The sequence below is a fragment of the Heteronotia binoei genome, chromosome 15 (assembly GCF_032191835.1).
Source record: "Heteronotia binoei isolate CCM8104 ecotype False Entrance Well chromosome 15, APGP_CSIRO_Hbin_v1, whole genome shotgun sequence".
NCBI classification, from domain to species: Eukaryota; Metazoa; Chordata; class Lepidosauria; order Squamata; family Gekkonidae; genus Heteronotia; species Heteronotia binoei.
The window spans coordinates 5,802,582-5,818,765 of NC_083237.1; the positions used below are offsets into that span (position 1 = coordinate 5,802,582).

At 49.7% G+C, this 16,184-nt stretch overlaps 1 protein-coding gene across 1 annotated transcript in view; it reads left to right on the forward strand.

Moving 5' to 3' along the window:
• The window catches only part of LOC132584431 (geranylgeranyl transferase type-2 subunit alpha-like), a 46,120-nt gene extending 39,253 nt beyond the window's left edge, over nucleotides 1–6,867 (forward strand). Inside the window, exons 12-16 of the mRNA XM_060256307.1 lie at nucleotides 116–204; nucleotides 1,502–1,618; nucleotides 4,429–4,542; nucleotides 5,993–6,080; nucleotides 6,619–6,867. Of these exons, the coding sequence (XP_060112290.1) occupies nucleotides 116–204; nucleotides 1,502–1,618; nucleotides 4,429–4,542; nucleotides 5,993–6,080; nucleotides 6,619–6,767 (557 nt within the window). The 3' untranslated portion in view covers nucleotides 6,768–6,867. The remainder of the gene's footprint in view (nucleotides 1–115; nucleotides 205–1,501; nucleotides 1,619–4,428; nucleotides 4,543–5,992; nucleotides 6,081–6,618) is intronic.
• Nucleotides 6,868–16,184: the final 9,317 nt, after the last annotated feature.

Genomic DNA, 16,184 nt, shown 5'->3' on the forward strand with positions numbered 1-16,184 from the left:
CAGAAGCGAGGAATGCAGCGTCTTCTCAGCCCCGCACTCCTCGCCTGCATTAAGGCTGTGCCCGGCGCCCCCCTGCCCTGTTCTCATGCTGCTATGTTCTGTATTCTCTCTCTAGGGTGTCTCCTGACGATCATCCTCCTCATGAGAGCCTTGGACCCTCTGGTGTACGAGCGCGAGACCCTCAGCTATTTCAAGACCCTGAAGGTGATCTATGGAGATGGTTGAGTTTAGGGGAGGGACGGTGGCTCAGTGGTAGAGCATCTGCTTGGGAAGCAGAAGGTCCCAGGTTCAATCCCTGGCATCTCCAACTCAAAAGGGTCCAGGCAAGTAGGCATGAAAAAACCTCAGCTTGAGACCCTGGAGAGCCACTGCTGGTCAGGGGAGGGACGATGGCTCAGTGGTAGAGCATCTGCTTGGTAAGCAGAAGTTCCCAGGTTCAATCCCTGGCATCTCCAACTAAAAAGGGTCCAGGCAAGTAGGCGTGAAAAACCTCAGCTTGAGACCCTGGAGAGCCGCTGCCAGTCTGAGTAGACAAGACTGACTTGGATGGACTGAGGGTCTGATTCAGTAGAAGGCAGCTTCATATGTTGAGTCGTTTCCATTTCTGATCCTGAGTCACTCCCGCAGTTCACACTTTGCTCTGTCAAAGGCTGCCTGGCAAGCATAAATAGTGCCTCTGAGCATGCAAAGAGTGTCCCTTTCCCCTTGAGGGTTCTCCTCTCCCAACCCACAAAACACACCTCTGGGGCTAGGAAGACAAGGTGCCTGATTCAAGAGGCCAACATTTCCGAGCAGAATTCAGCCCCAGCACCTGTTTATTTGATTTTTTAGTTGATTTAGAGCCCAACTTTCTCCCCAGGGGGAGATACAAAGTGGCATAAGTCATTGTCCTTTCCTCCCTTGTATACTCACAACAGCCTTGTGAGGTAGGTTAGGCTGAGAGAGTGTGGCTGGCCCAAGGTCACCCAGCAAGCTTCCATGCCAGAGTGGGGATTCAAACCCAGGTCTTCCAGATACCAGTCTGACACTGTTTACTGCTGCACCACTCTTTCTTTCTTTCTTTCTTTCTTCTTTCTTTCTTTCTTTCTTTCTTTCTTTCTTTCTTTCTTTCTTTCTTTCTTTCTTTCTTTCTTTCTTTCTTTCTTTCTTTCTTTCTTCTCTAATTTTTAAAAGGAACCTGATTTAACGCCTGCCTAGAGCATTAAATTATATTTATTTACTTCATTTTTACCTCAGCTTCCTTCCCAATGGGAACCTGGTTCTCCTTCTCTCCATTTTATCCTCCCAGCAACCCTGCGAGGTAGCTTAGGCTGAGAGAACGTGACTGACCCAAGGTCACCCAGCAAGCTTCCATGGCTGAGTGGGGTTTCGAACCTGGATCTCCCAGATCCTAGTCTGACGCTCTTAACCACTGCGCCGCCCTGTTTCCCCATTGCTTTTTCTCACAAGAGAATGCCTGCTGATCTCTTCTTTGTTCATTGATCCTCCCAAAAACCCATAGGCTGCTGACCCCATGCGCTCAGCCTACCTGGACGACCTGCGCAGCAAGTTCCTGATCGAGAACAGCATCCTCAAGATGGAATACGCCGAGGCCCGTGTGGTGGATTTGTCCCAGAGGGTAGGGGGCAAGGGGGAGCAGGGGTGGGGAGGGCTCAGGAGGGAACTAAATTGTCAAGACCCCGGCATTTCAAAGATCACAAACAGCCCACTTCAATAATGGTTGTTTATTGACTCAGGACAGCTATGTGGAGACAGGACAGACTTTGCAAAGACTGACTTGGCGGGCTTTTCGCTCTCCTTATATAGATCTAACTTAAACCATTACAATTTTGAAGAAAAGTTGTTCCCAGGCCCCTTTCTCAGGTGCTCCTAATCTCGAGGAGCGACCTTGGTTTCCCTTAGTAACCCCTCAGACCAGCGCAAAGGAATTCGATAACTGTTGCAAGAAGATAGGCGCAAGCAGAAGCGGAGAGGCAAAAGTGAAAGCCCACTAGCAAACAGGAAAAATGGCAAGGCATCTTGACATAAGCTGCAGTGGCTGATGGGAAGAAAGGCCTCATTGGGTACGCTCAGACAGTTGTTGACAAAGCAGTTGAGAGAGCCAGTTTGGTGTAGTGATTAAATGTGCAGACTCTTATCTGGGAGAACCGGGTTTGATTCCCCACTCCTCCACTTGCACCTGCTGAGATGGCCTTAGGTCAGCCAGAGCTTTCATAGAAGCTGTCCTTGAAAGGGCAGCTGCTATAAAAAGCACTCTCAGCCCCACCTACCTCATAGGGTGTTTGTTTGTGGGGGAGGAAGGTAAAGGAGATCGTGAGCCGCTCTGAGACTCTTCGGAGTGGAGGGCAGGATATAAATCCAATGTCTTCATCCACCTCACAGGGTGTCTGTTGTGGGGGAGGAAGGGAAAGGAGATTGTGAGCCGCTCTGAGGACTCTTCGGAGTGGAGGGCGGGATATAAATCCAATATCTTCATCTACCTCACAGGATGTCTGTTGTGGGGGAGGAAGGGAAAGGAGATTGTGAGCCGCTCTGAGACTCTTCGGAGTGGAGGGCGGGATATAAATCCAGTATCTTCATCTACCTCACAGGGTGTCTGTTGTGGGGAAGGAGGGTAAAGGAGATTGTGAGCCGCTCTGAGACTCTTCGGAGTGGAGGGCGGGATATAAATCCAATATCTTCATCTACCTCACAGGGTGTCTGTTATGGGGGTGGAAGGTAAAGGAGATTGTGAGCCACTCTGAGACTCTGAGATTCAGAGTGTAGGGCGGGATATAAATCCAAAAAATCTTCTTCAAAGAAAGCTGGAAATTCAGGGTCAGGCAGTTTATCTCAACCAAAACGCAAATTCCATACTGGCTCCCCCCCCCCCCCTTCAAAGGTTAACTTTTAGATTGGCAGCCATAAACATCAAAGGCTTTGTCACAAAAACAGTCATTAAAATACGGAATTTGCTGCCCCAGAGGATAGAGCAATGGCTGCAGACGTAGACGACTTTGAAAAGGTATGGGACGGGTTCCCAGAGAACAGGTCTATCAGGGACTAAAGGGAACCTCCACCTTCAGAGGCCCCAATCCTCTGAATCGCAGGGCCATCTCTGTGCCCTGATGTCGGCCCTCCAGAGGAACTGGTTGACCCGTTGTGTGTCTCACAAAGACGCTGCAGTGGATGGAACTCTTGGTCTGACCCAGAAGGGCTTTTCTGAGGTTCTTGTGCCAACTCTGTTCCACGCTATGCATAAACGAAGGAGATTAGGTTAATTTTTTTCCCCCCAAGCGCAAATGTATCCCTGTTTGCAAACACAACGCTCTTGGAACTAATCTACACAGAGAGCCACTGCTTTCTCACGTTTTTATCCCACTGTCCCACAAAGGCGCTCAGCGAAGTTTGTATGGTGGGTTGGCTGAAAGAGAGTGACTTGTTCCAAATCAGCTCACGGCTGACGGAGGATTTGAACCTGAGTCCTAGACCCCGTGGTGCGGAGTGGTAAAGCAGCGGTACTGCAGTACTGCGATATGAACTCTCTGCTCACAACCTGAGTTCGATCCCAGCAAAAGCTGGATTCAGGTAGCCAGCCCAAGGTTGACTCAGCCTTCCATCCGTCCGAGGTCGGTAAAATGAGTACCCAGCTTGCTGGGGGGAAAGTGTAAAAGACTGGGGAAGGCCATGGCAAACCACCCCGTAAAAAGGTCTGCCGTGAAAACGTTGTGAAAGCAACGTCACCTCGGAGTCAGAAATGACTGGTGCTTGCACAGGGGACCTTTCCTTTCCTAGTCCTATGCACTGGCAGCCCAAGGGTGGCCAAACTGTGGCTTAGAAGCGACATGTGACTCTTTCACACGTATTATGTGGCTCTCAAATGCTCCACCACCCCATTGGCCCGTTTGGAAAAGGCATTTGTCTCTTAAAATCACTTCGCCAAGCCAGCCAGCATTTTGGAGAATGCATTTTAAGTTAAAGTTGCTTTCTTTCCACCTCTTTCCTCCCCCATCTATTTTCCTTCCTTCCTTCCTTCCTTCCTTCCTTCCTTCCTTCCTTCCTTCCTTCCTTCCTTCCTTCCTTCCTTCCTTCCTTCCTTCCTTCCTTCCTTCCTTCCTTCCTTCCTTCCTGTCTTGAGGCTCTCAAACATCTGACGTTCATGTCTTGCAGCTCTCAGACATCTGACTTTATTTTGTGTGGCTCTTACATTAAGCCAGTTTGGCCACCTCTGTGCTAGCCTTTCCTCAGTATGGTAGTCCGTGGTGTCAAACTGAGGGTACAGTCCCAAGCCACACTTCCAACGCTCTGCACCTTCTTCACCGCTATTCTCTGCCTATTTCTGCTTCGGATAAAGAAAGCCGATCCTTACAGGCTGGGGGGTGGGCAGGAGAAACAAGCCTTAACTCCTGAGAATCCCGCCTTGATCCTCCTCCCTTTCTCCCTTTTCAGGACCTCACCAGCCTTTGCCACTTGGAGCACCTCTTACTGGTCACCCACATGAACCTGTCAGACAACTTCCTCTGCTCCTTGCCCTCCTCCCTGGCCATGATGTGCTGCCTTGAGGTAAGACACTCCCCCCCCCCTTTCTCCCCTCTCCTCAGGACCCACCAAAATTTCTTAGCTCTCTGAAATGACTCTCTCTTGCAGTCTTCAGGAGGCAGCGGAAGTATTTTATGTAGGGCTGCGTGGAATTAAAGCAGTCCTCATTGGCGGTTTTAACTTTATCCTTTTTATGTGCTTTATCTACCTTGGGAGCCACTTCAAACTCCTTAAGGAAGAAAAGCAGCCGGTAAATGTTCTTATAAAGAAGTAAGTTTAGCAGGCTTACTCAGAGGTGAACCCTCTGAAGCTCAGCGGGGCTGCCTCTTTCTTAATTGCTGAGGATTGCAGCTGGCCTAAGAAATTACTTAATTTGCCTCCAATTAAAGGTCTGCACGGCTCAGGATTGTTCTCGTTAACTGAGAGGCAACAGAGACCTCACCGGAGCTCTGCGTAAGAGAAAACCTGCTAAGAGAAATTTATCTGTTGTAGTACAGCCCAGGGGGGTGAATCATTCCTAGCAAAACCAACAGGAAAACTTTCCGTGAGTTAATGACCTATATAAGCATAATAAATCTTATTATTAGTTAGGAGCTTAAAAGGTTAAGTACAACAGCTAATTATTCCTGCTGTTATGCAAACAGATGCAATAAAAATTAAATCTCCCAATCTTTTTTCAAACTTAACTGAATGCGTGACGTTTAACGGCAAATCAGATTTCAGCTAACTGAAGAGCCAGTTTGGTGTAGTGGTGAAGTGTGAGGACTCTTATCTGGGAGAACCGGGTTTGATTCCCCACTCCTCCTCTTGCAGCTGCTGGAATGGGCCTTGGGTCAGCCAGAGCTCTTGCAGAGCTGTCCTTGAAAGGGCAGCTTCTGGGAGTGCTCTCTCAGCCCCACCCACCTCACAGAGTGTCTGTTGTGGAGGGAGAAGATACAGGAGATTGTAAACCGCTCTGAGTGTCTGATTCAGAGAGAAGGAAAGGAAAGAAAGGTCCCCTGTGCAAGCACCAGTCGTTTCCGACTCTAGGGTGACGCCTGCTTTCACAACGTTTTCACGGCAGGTGCGTTTCAAAAGACACTGTGGTCGCGTTGGTTAATATCTCAAGCGAGAGGCAAGGGCTGCATTTTGGACACTTGTTTGCACTTAAAAGAGCAGCAAATCTGCTATTCTTTCACTTCCTTGGTGAGCTCTTATTTTATATATTTATTTTATTTTATTGGATTTATTTCCTGCTGAAGCAGACTCAGGGCAGCTCGCAGCACATAACTTACAATAAAAAGGTTTACATTAAAAGCATTAAACAGTTTAAAATAATTTGGTGCTAATTTCGATACAGATGTGGTTTCGAAGAACCACATCAAGGTCCTGCAAGAACTACATCGAAACACCCACGGGCAGCATGGTTTCAAACGTACGGGATGTCGGGGACGGGGGCAGGCTTGCTTTTCTGACTCTCCTGTTTCCTCCTTAGGTCCTGGAAGCCGACGCGAACCGGATCGAGACCCTCGAAGGCCTGCCCCCACTTCCTCGCCTAGAGGAGCTCTCCCTCTGCAACAACCGTATCCTTGACTCTTGGCTACCAAAGTCCCTGAGAGCCAGTTTGGTGTCGTGGTTAAGTGCGCGGACTCTTATCTGGGAGAACTGGGTTCGATTCCCCACTGCTCCACTTGCACCTGCTGGAATGGCCTTGGTTCAGCCAGAGCTCGGGCAGAGGTTGTCCTTGAAAAGGCAGCTACTGTGAGAGCCCTCTCAGCCCCATCCACCTCACAGGGTGTCTGTTGTGGGGGGAGAAGACATGGGAGATTGTAAGCCGCTCTGAGTCTCTGTCCTTGAAAGGGCAGCTGCTGTGAGAGCCCTCTCAGCCCCACCCACCTCACAGGGTGTCTGCTGTGGGGGGAGAAGATATAGGAGATTGTAAGCCGCTTTGAGTCTCTGATTCAGGGAGAAGGGCGGGGTATAAATCTGCAATTCTTCTTCCCCGCCCTCACGAGGCTGTGAGGTTAAACCAGGGCGGGGAGATTCCTCTTGTTGAACACGGGTCTGAACGGGGCCATTCTAGAAACCGCAGTTCTCCTTAACTCCGCTGCCTTTCCCCAGGCATCCGGCGACCCTCTGACCTCCGACCTCTGGCCTCCTTCCCAAAGCTGGCCCATCTCAACCTGCGGGGCAACCCCCTCTGCCAAATCCCGGGTGTCCAATCAGAGCTTGCTACGCTACTGCCCAATGTGGCAACCGTCCTCACCTGATTGGCTGGGGGAGGCCCCCTTCAAGGCCACCCCTCTCCCTGCAACACCCCGACTCCTTTAATTTATTGGAATGAGGAAATAAAAAACAGCCGAGAGGAGAGCTGGGCGTGCCTGCACTTCTGTGCTTCCCAAAACACCATCCTCTGAGCCGGCTCCATCCTGTCTCTTGCCCCATTTCTTCTCTGTGTGTAATTGGGGGGGGGGGGGTAATATAGAGTTATTAATTTGACTTGTCCCACTTCTTTCTCCCCCTCCCTTATCTATGACTTTATTTGCCACTGTTCCCCGCTTACTCTTAAAGGTAAAATATCTATTTTTACTTACACCAGGGGTGGCCAAACAAATCTTTCACACGTATTGTGTGGTTCTCCCCCCCCCCCCACTCCCATTGGCCGGCTTGGAGAAGGCTGTCGCTTTAAACCACTTCTCCAAGCCAACCGGCAGTTTGGAGAACGCATTTAAAGTTAGAGTTGCTTTCTTTCCACCTCTCCTCTCCCATCTGTTTGCTTTCCTTCCTTCCTTCCTTCCTTCCTTCCTTCCTTCCTTCCTTCCTTCCTTCCTTCCTTCCTTCCTTCCTTCCTTCCTTCCTTCCTTCCTTCCTTCCTTCCTTCCTCCCTTCCCTTCCCTTCCCTCCCTCCCTCCCTTTCCTTCCTCCCCTCCCTCCCTCCCCTTCCTTCCTTCCTTCCTTCCTTCCTTCCTTCCTTCCTTCCTTCCTTCCTTCCTTCCTTCCTTCCTTCCTCCCTCCTCCTCCCTCCCTCCCTCCTTCCCTTTCTTCCTTCCTTCTCTTTCTAGTCCTTCCCTTCCCTTCCTTCCTTTCTTGCATCTCTGAAACATCTGGTTTTATTCTCTGTGGCTCTTACGTTAAGCAAGTTTGGCCAACCCTGACATACCTTGGTTAGAGATGAGATGGGCTGGGACTGGGGGTGGGGGGTGGGAGGGGGGAAATGAAAACATTCAAGAGGGAAGGAGAGACAGGTTTTTTTTCCCAGAAGCCTTCCCCCCCCCCCAGTTTTTCTGCTGGAAGAATTGGTCATTTGGGGGAGTACTAAAAACCTCCCCTGAGCTGTTGCTGTCTTTGAGTGGGGGTGGAAAGTGCCGGCAGCCAACTTAGGGCAGCGCAGAGGGTTTTCTAGGCAAGGGACGTTCCGAGGAGGTTGGCCATTGCCTGCTTCTGCGACCAGCAACCCCGAACTTCCTCGGCGGTCTCCCGTCTAAGTACTGACCAAGACTGACCCTGCTGAACTTCCAGTTTGGTGTAGTGGTGAAGTGTGCGGACTCTTATCTGGGAGAGCCGGGTTTGATTCCCCACTCCTCCATTTGCAGCTGCTGGAATGGCCTAAGGTCAGCCAGAGCTCTCGTAGGAGTTGTCTCTCGAAAGGGCAGCTGCTGTGAGAGCTCTCTCAGCCCCAACTACCTCACAGGGTGTCTGTTGTGGGGGGGGGGGAGAAGACTTAGGAGATTGTAAGCCACTCGTGAGTCTCTGTCCTTGAAACGGCAGCTTCTGGGAGAGCGCTCTTAGCTCCACCCACCTCACAGGGTGTCTGTTGTGAGGGGAGGAAGGTAAAGGAGATTGTAAGCCGCTCCAAGTCTCTGTCCTTGAAAGGGCAGCTGCTGTGAGAGCCCTCTCAGCCCCACCCACCTCACAGGGTGTCTGTTGTGGGGGGAGAAGATATAGGAGATTGTAAGCTGCTCTGAGTCTCTGATTCAGGGAGAAGGGCGAGGTATAAATCTGCAATTCTTCTTCATCTTAACTGACAACCACCGCCATGATATCAGATCCAACGGGATGCCTAAGAACACTGAACATCATCCTCAATCATATGGAATTAACGCCAAATTGTTAAACGGTTTTTAAAGTGTTTGTTTTAATGTTTAATTTAACTGTTTTTACTGATACCCTACTGTGTTTGTGAACCGCCCTGAGCCTGCTTCAGCAGGGGAGGGCGGGATATAAATCAAATAAACTAAACTAAGCTAAACTTAACCAACAGTAGAGGCACAGTGTCTGGAGAGCCAGTTTGGTGTAGTGGTGAAGTGCGTGGACTCTTATCTAGGAGAATCAGGTTTGATTCCTCCCTCCTCCACTTGCATCTGCTGGAATGGCCTTGGATCAGCCATAGCTCTTGCTAAGTGATTAAGTGCGTGGACTCTTATTTGGGAGAACCGGTTTTGATTCCCCACTCCTCCACTTGCAGCTGCTGGAATGGCCTTGGGTCAGCCATAGCTCTTGCTAAGTGGTTAAGTGCATGGATTCATCTGGGAAAACCAGGTTTGATTCCCCACTCCTCCACTTGCAGCTGCTGGAATGGCCTTGGGTTAGCCATAGCTATCGCAGGAGTTGTCCTCAAAAGGGCAGCTTCTGAGAGAGCTCTCTAAGCCCCACCCACCTCACAGGGTGTCTGTTGCGGGGGGGAGAAGATCTAGGAGATTTTAAGCTGCTCTGAGTCTCTGATTCAGAGAGAAAGGCAGGGTATAAAGCTGCAATTCTTCTTCCGAGATCTGGCAAGATCAGGCTAGCCTGGGCCGTCCAGAACAAGGCGAGAGACGGACAGAGGTGGTTTGCCCAAGTCTGATGGGATTGGTCTAGCCTGGGCCACCCAGGTCGGAGCGTTTTGTCTTGTGGAACGAGCGAAATGCGTTTAAAGGCGAGGGGCCTGTGCTGTAGGTGTCTACAGCTGTTGAACGTACAAGATGCGTTCCTGCACGTAGAAGGACACCGGACCCTCATGAGGGCGCAGTTCAGGGCTTCGGTGGCTCATTCGACCTGACTCTCCTCTTGCGGCTGGCCTTCTCACCTCTCCCACATGGCACAAACGCCCACAGGTTGGGAATCTGGTAGCTGATTACGCCACCTTGCTGGGGCGGAGGAGAGGCAGGGCGAGCTCTGTCACTAGGCAAATTGGGTGCACCCATGTGACTCGGTAACGTTCTCAGTGCGGGGGGCGGGGCACCAGAAGTCAGCCTTGCCTTGGGTGCCAGACAGTCTAGGGCTGTCCCTGGAGGGAAAGGATCAGAAGGAGGTGGGGTAGAAATTCCCAGAGATGTGGGAGCGGGGGTGGTGTCTGGGAGGGCAGGGCTTAGCGAAGGGATATCATCAGGCTCTAATGCCATAGAGCCCACCCTCCAAAAGAACATAAGAGAAGCCATGTTGGATCAGGCCAGTGGCCCATCCAGTCCAACACTCTGTGTCCCATAAGGACATAAGAGAAGCCATGTTGGATCAGGCAAATGGCTCCTCCAGTCCAACACTCTGTGGCACAGAAGAACATAAGAGAAGCCATGTTGGATCAGGCCAGTGGCCCCTCCAGTCCAACACTCTGTGTCACGTAAGAACATAAGAGAAGCCATGTTGGATCAGGCCAGTGGCCCCTCCAGTCCAACACTCTGTGTCACATAAGAACATAAGAGAAGCCATGTTGGATCAGGCCAATGGCCCATCCGGTCCAACACTCTGTGTCACATAAGAACATAAGAGAAGCCATGTTGGATCAGGCCAATGGCTCCTCCAGTCCAACACTCTGTGTCACATAAGAACAGAAGAAAAGCCATGTTGGATCAGACCAATGGCCCATCCAGTCCAACACTGTGTCACACAGTGGCCAATATACATGTGTGTGTATATGTGTGTCTGTGTGTGTGTATATATATATATATATATATATATATATATATATATATACACACACACACACACACACATACACACAAATACATACATATATATATATACACATACTGTGGCTAATAGCCACTGATGGACCTCTGCTCCATATTTTTATCCAAAAGAGCCATTGTCTCCAGGGGGACTACTGTGTTGTCTGTAGATCTGTCATCCCAGGAGATAAGCTGTCACCACCTGGAGTTAGCAACCCCATTAACTTCACACTTTTCCAATGTTTTGATATTTATTTATTTTATTCCATTTTTAGCCCGCCCTTCCCGTAGAACAGGCTCAAGGTGGGTTACATCATAAAAACAGTAAGAGACCAATTTAAAATATATAAAATCTAAAATTACAAAGACTAAGATGGCAGATTCTGCCTTACAGACATGGCCTGTTGTCCTGGTCATGGACATATGAAGCTGCCTTCTGGGTCCATCAAAGTCAGTCTTCTCTACTCAGACTGGCAGCCGCTCTCCAGGGTCTCAAGCTGAGGTTTTTCACGCCTACTTGCCTGAACCCTTTTTACTTGGAGATGCCGGGGACTGAACCTGGGACCTTCTGCTTACCAAGCAGATGCTCTGCCACTGAGCCACCGTCTCTCCCCAACGGTCCAGCAGATCATGTAGCACTGGGATGGAATGAAGGGGGGAGGCCGGTAACAAGTGGCACCCACTGCCTCAGCTGAAACCCTGGCGAAAGAGCTCTGCTTTACAGACCCTGCAGAACTGAAGCAGATCCTGCAGGGCCCGGATCTTCCAGGGGACCTCATTCCACCAGGCGGGGGCCAGGGCTGAAAAGGGTTTAAATATGATCTTGTTATAGACCAGGGGTGGCCAAACTAGCTTAATGTAAGAGCCACACATAGAATAAACGTCAGGTGTTGGAGAGCCGCAAAGCATGAACATCGGATATTTGAGACCTGAAACACAGGAAGGAAGCAAGACAAATGGGGGAGGGAGAGGTGGAAAGCAAACAACTTTGACTTTAAATGCATTCTCCAAGCTGCCAGCTGGCTTGACTTGGAGAAGAGATTTGAAGAGAGAAAGGCCTTCTCCAAACTGGCGAATGGGGCAGTGGAGGCTTTTGACAGCCACACAATATGTGGCTGCTGAGCTGCGGTTTGGCCACCCCTGTTACAGACAGCTGCTATCTATACTAATATGATGAACTTGCTACACAGCTTTTTTTTCCACATTAGCTGTCTATATTTTTATCCCAGATTTTCTCCAAGGAGGTCAGAGTAGTGTACGTGGTTCCCACCCACCCCACAATTTTGTCCTTGCTGCAGTTGTGAGGTGACGTTGTGCAGAGGGTGACTGACCCAGGGCTTCCACTGCACAAGTGGGGATTCGAACCTGGTTCTCTTCAGTCCTAGTGCAGTGATACAACTACTCAGGCTTCCCTGGACTCTTTACATCCCTGCCTCCGTCGGACACGTAATGCAGTTTTAACAATTCATGACATTGGCAAGAGGGAAGGAGAAGACACCGGAGGGACTTGAGAATCTGAAATTTGGGGAAGATGCTCGAGGAAGTTCAGAGTATATTTGATTATCAATATCAAATCTCTGCCCATCCTCTTAATCCCAGAATAATATATGGAGCCTGAATACATTTAGCCCTGCTGTTATTGTGAACATTCAAAAGACGCTTGTGTCCCTGCCAAAAGGGAAAAGAAAAAGAAGCACATTTTCCCATTCTGTTCTTGACTGGGGGAAGAAAATATTTCACATGTTTAGTGTATTGGTATTACAGTCCTAAGACCAGATGTACATATAGAAGAAGAAGAAGACTGCAGATTTATACCCTGCCCTTCTCTCTGAATCAGAGACACAGAGCGGTTTACAATCCTTTATATCTTCTCCCCCCACAACAGACACCCTATGAGGTGGGTGGGGCTGAGAGGGCTCTCACAGCAGCTGCCCTTTCAATCTTGCAAAAGCTGTGGCTGACCCAAGGCCATTCCAGCAGCTGTAAGTGGAGGAGTGGGGAATCAAACCCGGCTCTCCCAGATAAGAGTTAGTGCACTTAACCACTTAGCAAGAGCTATGATTGACCCAAGGCCATTCCAGCAGCTGCAAGTGGAGGAGTGGGGAATCGAACCCTGTTCTTCCAGATAAGAATTTGCACACTTAACCACTTAGCAAGCGCTATGGCTGACCCAAGGCCATTCCAGCAGCTGTAAGTGGAAGAGTGGGGAATCAAACCCGGCTCTCCCAGATAAGAGGCTGCACACTTCACCAAAACACCACACTGGGGGCGTTTTCGCACTGACCTTTTACTGGCGCGACCACCCTCTTCACACCGGAGGATCTGCCCGGATTTCGCACAAGAAGCGCCGGCGCACCCAAAAGAGCCGGCTACTTCCGTCGCGAAACCCGCTCAAACGTTTTCCTGCTTCTTGGCGGTTTCCGTTTGAGCGGGTTTCGCGACGGAAGTAGCCGGCTCTTTTGGGTGCGCCGGCGCTTCTTGTGCGAAATCCGGGCAGATCCTCCGGTGTGAAGAGGGTGGTCGCACCAGTAAAAGGTCAGTGCGAAAACGCCCTGGGTCTCTGTGTCATCACAACACAGAAAACATATATATATCACCATACAGAACCTGGCTACTTGGTGGGTAATCTTAGGATGTCTTTTGTTTAAAAGGAATTCAAGTTTATCTTTTTCTTACAGGCACGAGATTTTTCCTGTCAGAGGAATAATCTATGTACCCCCTCATAGTGTGGGCAGATAAAAAACATATTCTCTGTAGACAATAGGCCATGTCTGTGAGGCAGATCTTGCCATTTTAGTCTATTGTCACTCTGTAGTTATAGATGTTCTATTTTTAAATTGGTCTTTTATTGTTGATTGTTTTTATGTTGTAACCCGCTCTGAGCCTGTTCTATGGGAAAGGCGGGCTAAAAATTGAATTAAATCAATAAATAGTGGGCAGGTGCAAAGCCTTTCCACATAGGGAATGTTTTTGTGCTTCCCAACAACTACAGCGGAATATTTCACATGAAAACCTTTTCTTCCTTTCTTCATTCACACGCGCATCGTTATTTGAAGGAATGATCAGTCGACACATGTATCTTGAGGAAGCAGAGAGGTCTGACTTCTTCAGCCAACCTTCACTTTATTTATACATCCTGTCTTGAAGCTACATTTTTCCTTAGTACATCTCTCTCTCGGCTTGACTTCGCGAACGAAGATTTAAGAAGGGTGCAGTAGTCCACGTCTGCTGCAGGCTAGCTGGTGGCTGACAAGACCAATGCGGGACAGGCAGATCCGGCCACAGTGGCTGCAGGGAAAAGTCTGATTTGGGGTTGGTGCTGTAACAGTGCGATTCTTCCTCAATCTCCTTTTGTCCTCAAGACCAGCTATGCGTGCGTTCTCAAAGGAAGAGACAGCCTGGTGGATGGTGTGCCTCCATGCTTTGCGATCTGAGGCTAGGTCAGACCACTGGTGATGGTTGATGCGACAGGTGCCAAGGGATTTCTTCAAGGAGTCCTTGTACCTCTTCTTTGGTGCCCCTCTATTTCGATGGCCGGTGGAAAGTTCGCCATACAGAGCAATCTTGGGAAGGCGGTGGTTTTCCATCCTAGAAATATGCCCTGCCCAGTGCAGCTGCGTCTTCAACAGCAGTGCTTCGATGCTTGTAACCTCCGCCCTCTTGAGGACTTCAGTGTTGGTCACAAAGTCACTCCAGTGGGTGTTGAGGATGGTGCGAAGGCAGCGCTGATGAAAGCGCTCAAGGAGTCGCAGGTGATGACGGTATAAAACCCACGATTCGGAGCCGTAGATGAGGGTTATCATCACAACCGCTTTGTAAACATTGATCTTTGTGCCTTTTTTCAGATGCTTGTTGCTCCACACTCTTTTGTGCAGTCGGCCAAATGCACGGTTTGCTTTTGCCAGCCTGTTGTCAATCTCCTTGTCGATCTTGGCATCTGAGGAGATGATGCACCCCAGGTAGCTGAACTGCTGGACTGTCTTCAGTACTGATTCACCCACAGTGATGCAGGGAGGGTGATAATCTTCCTGGGGTGCAGGCTGGTGGAGAACTTCTGTCTTCTTCAGACTAACTTCTAGGCCGAATAGCTTGGCAGCCTCTGCAAAGCAGGACGTCATATGCTGCAGAGCTGATACCGAGTGGGAGACGAGTGCAGCATCATCAGCAAACAGTAGCTCTCGGATGAGTTTTTCCATTGTCTTGGAGTGGGCCTTTAGTCGCCTCAGGTTGAACAGGCTGCCATCAATGCGATAGCGGATGTAGACACCATCGTCATCATCTAGATCTCTTTGAAGCATCATGCTAAAGAAGATCGTAAAGAGGGTGGGCGCGAGAACGCAGCCTTGCTTTACACCTGTGCCTATTGGGAAGGGCTCCGAGAGGTCTGAAACAAATAACAGGAAACATCTGTTCAATGGAAAGAGACCAAATCTATACTTGTTTACAAGATTCAATAAAGTCATCAATTTGTCAATACTGCATGGGTCAGCATAAGGGAGTGAGAATGTGGGTGAACACGGATGTGAGATGCCTGTGCCCTTTTGGCTCTTCAGACACAATGGGGAACGTAGGGATCCGGGCTGGTGTGCCAGACACATGGTCTCACCTACGTCCCTGTCTGCAGCCTTTGTGGGACCCGGGAACCAAGCAGTCTTTTAGGGGCATGATTCCCACAGTTATATGTGCCCCTGCCGCTTTGCTGAATGATATTAAACAGAGGTTGTCCTTGCTTCCGGGATAATACAGTCCAAATTTCAACATGGAGTAGGAAGGAACAGGTGTGGAGAACTCTTTCCGTAAGGTTACTGTTGATTTCCCTCCCCTTGCACAAATCCTTCTGTCACTACACCCAAATCTAATTTCTGCTTCCGTTGAACCCTTAATCTCCTCCCCACTCCACCCCATTCCTCGCCTTTTGAGACCTCACCATCCTGAAATAATCTCTTCAGGAGGGAGGAGCTGGTGAGAGGAACACAGAAATCAAACCTGGTTTGATTCCTCACTCCTCCACTTGCAGCTGCTGGAATGGCCTTGGGCCAGCCATAGCTATCGCAGGAGTTGTCCTTGAAAGGGCAGCTTCTGTGAGACCTCTCTCAGACCCACCCACCTCACAGGGTGTCTGTAGTGGGGGAGGAAGGTAAAGGAGATTAGAGGCTGCTCTGACTCTCTGTCCCTGAAAGGGCAGCTTCTGTGAGAGCTCTCTCAGCCCCACCCACCTCACAGGGTGTCTGTTGTGGGGGAGGAAGGTAAAGGAGATTGTGAGACTCTTTGGAGTGGAGGGCGGGATATAAATCCGATATCTTCATCTACCTCACAGGGTGTCTGTTGTGGGGGAGGAAGGGAAAGGAGATTGTGAGCCGCTCTGATACTCTTCAGAGTGGAGGGCAGGATATAAATCCAATATCTTCATCTACCTCACAGGGTGTCTGTTGCGGGAGAGGAAGGTAAAGGGGATTGTGAGCCGCTCTGAGACTCTTCGGAGTGGCGGGCGGGATATAAATCCAATATCTTCATCTACCTCACAGGGTGTCTGTTGCGGGAGAGGAAGGGAAAGGAGATTGTGAGCCGCTCTGAGACTCTTCGGAGTGGAGGGCGGGATATAAATCCAATATCTTCATCTACCTCACAGGGTGTCTGTTGGGGGAGAGGAAGGGAAAGGAGATTGTGAGCCGCTCTGAGACTCTTCAGAGTGGAGGGCGGGATATAAATCCAATATCTTCATCTACCTCACAGGGTGTCTGTTGTGGGGTGGGGGGAAGGTAA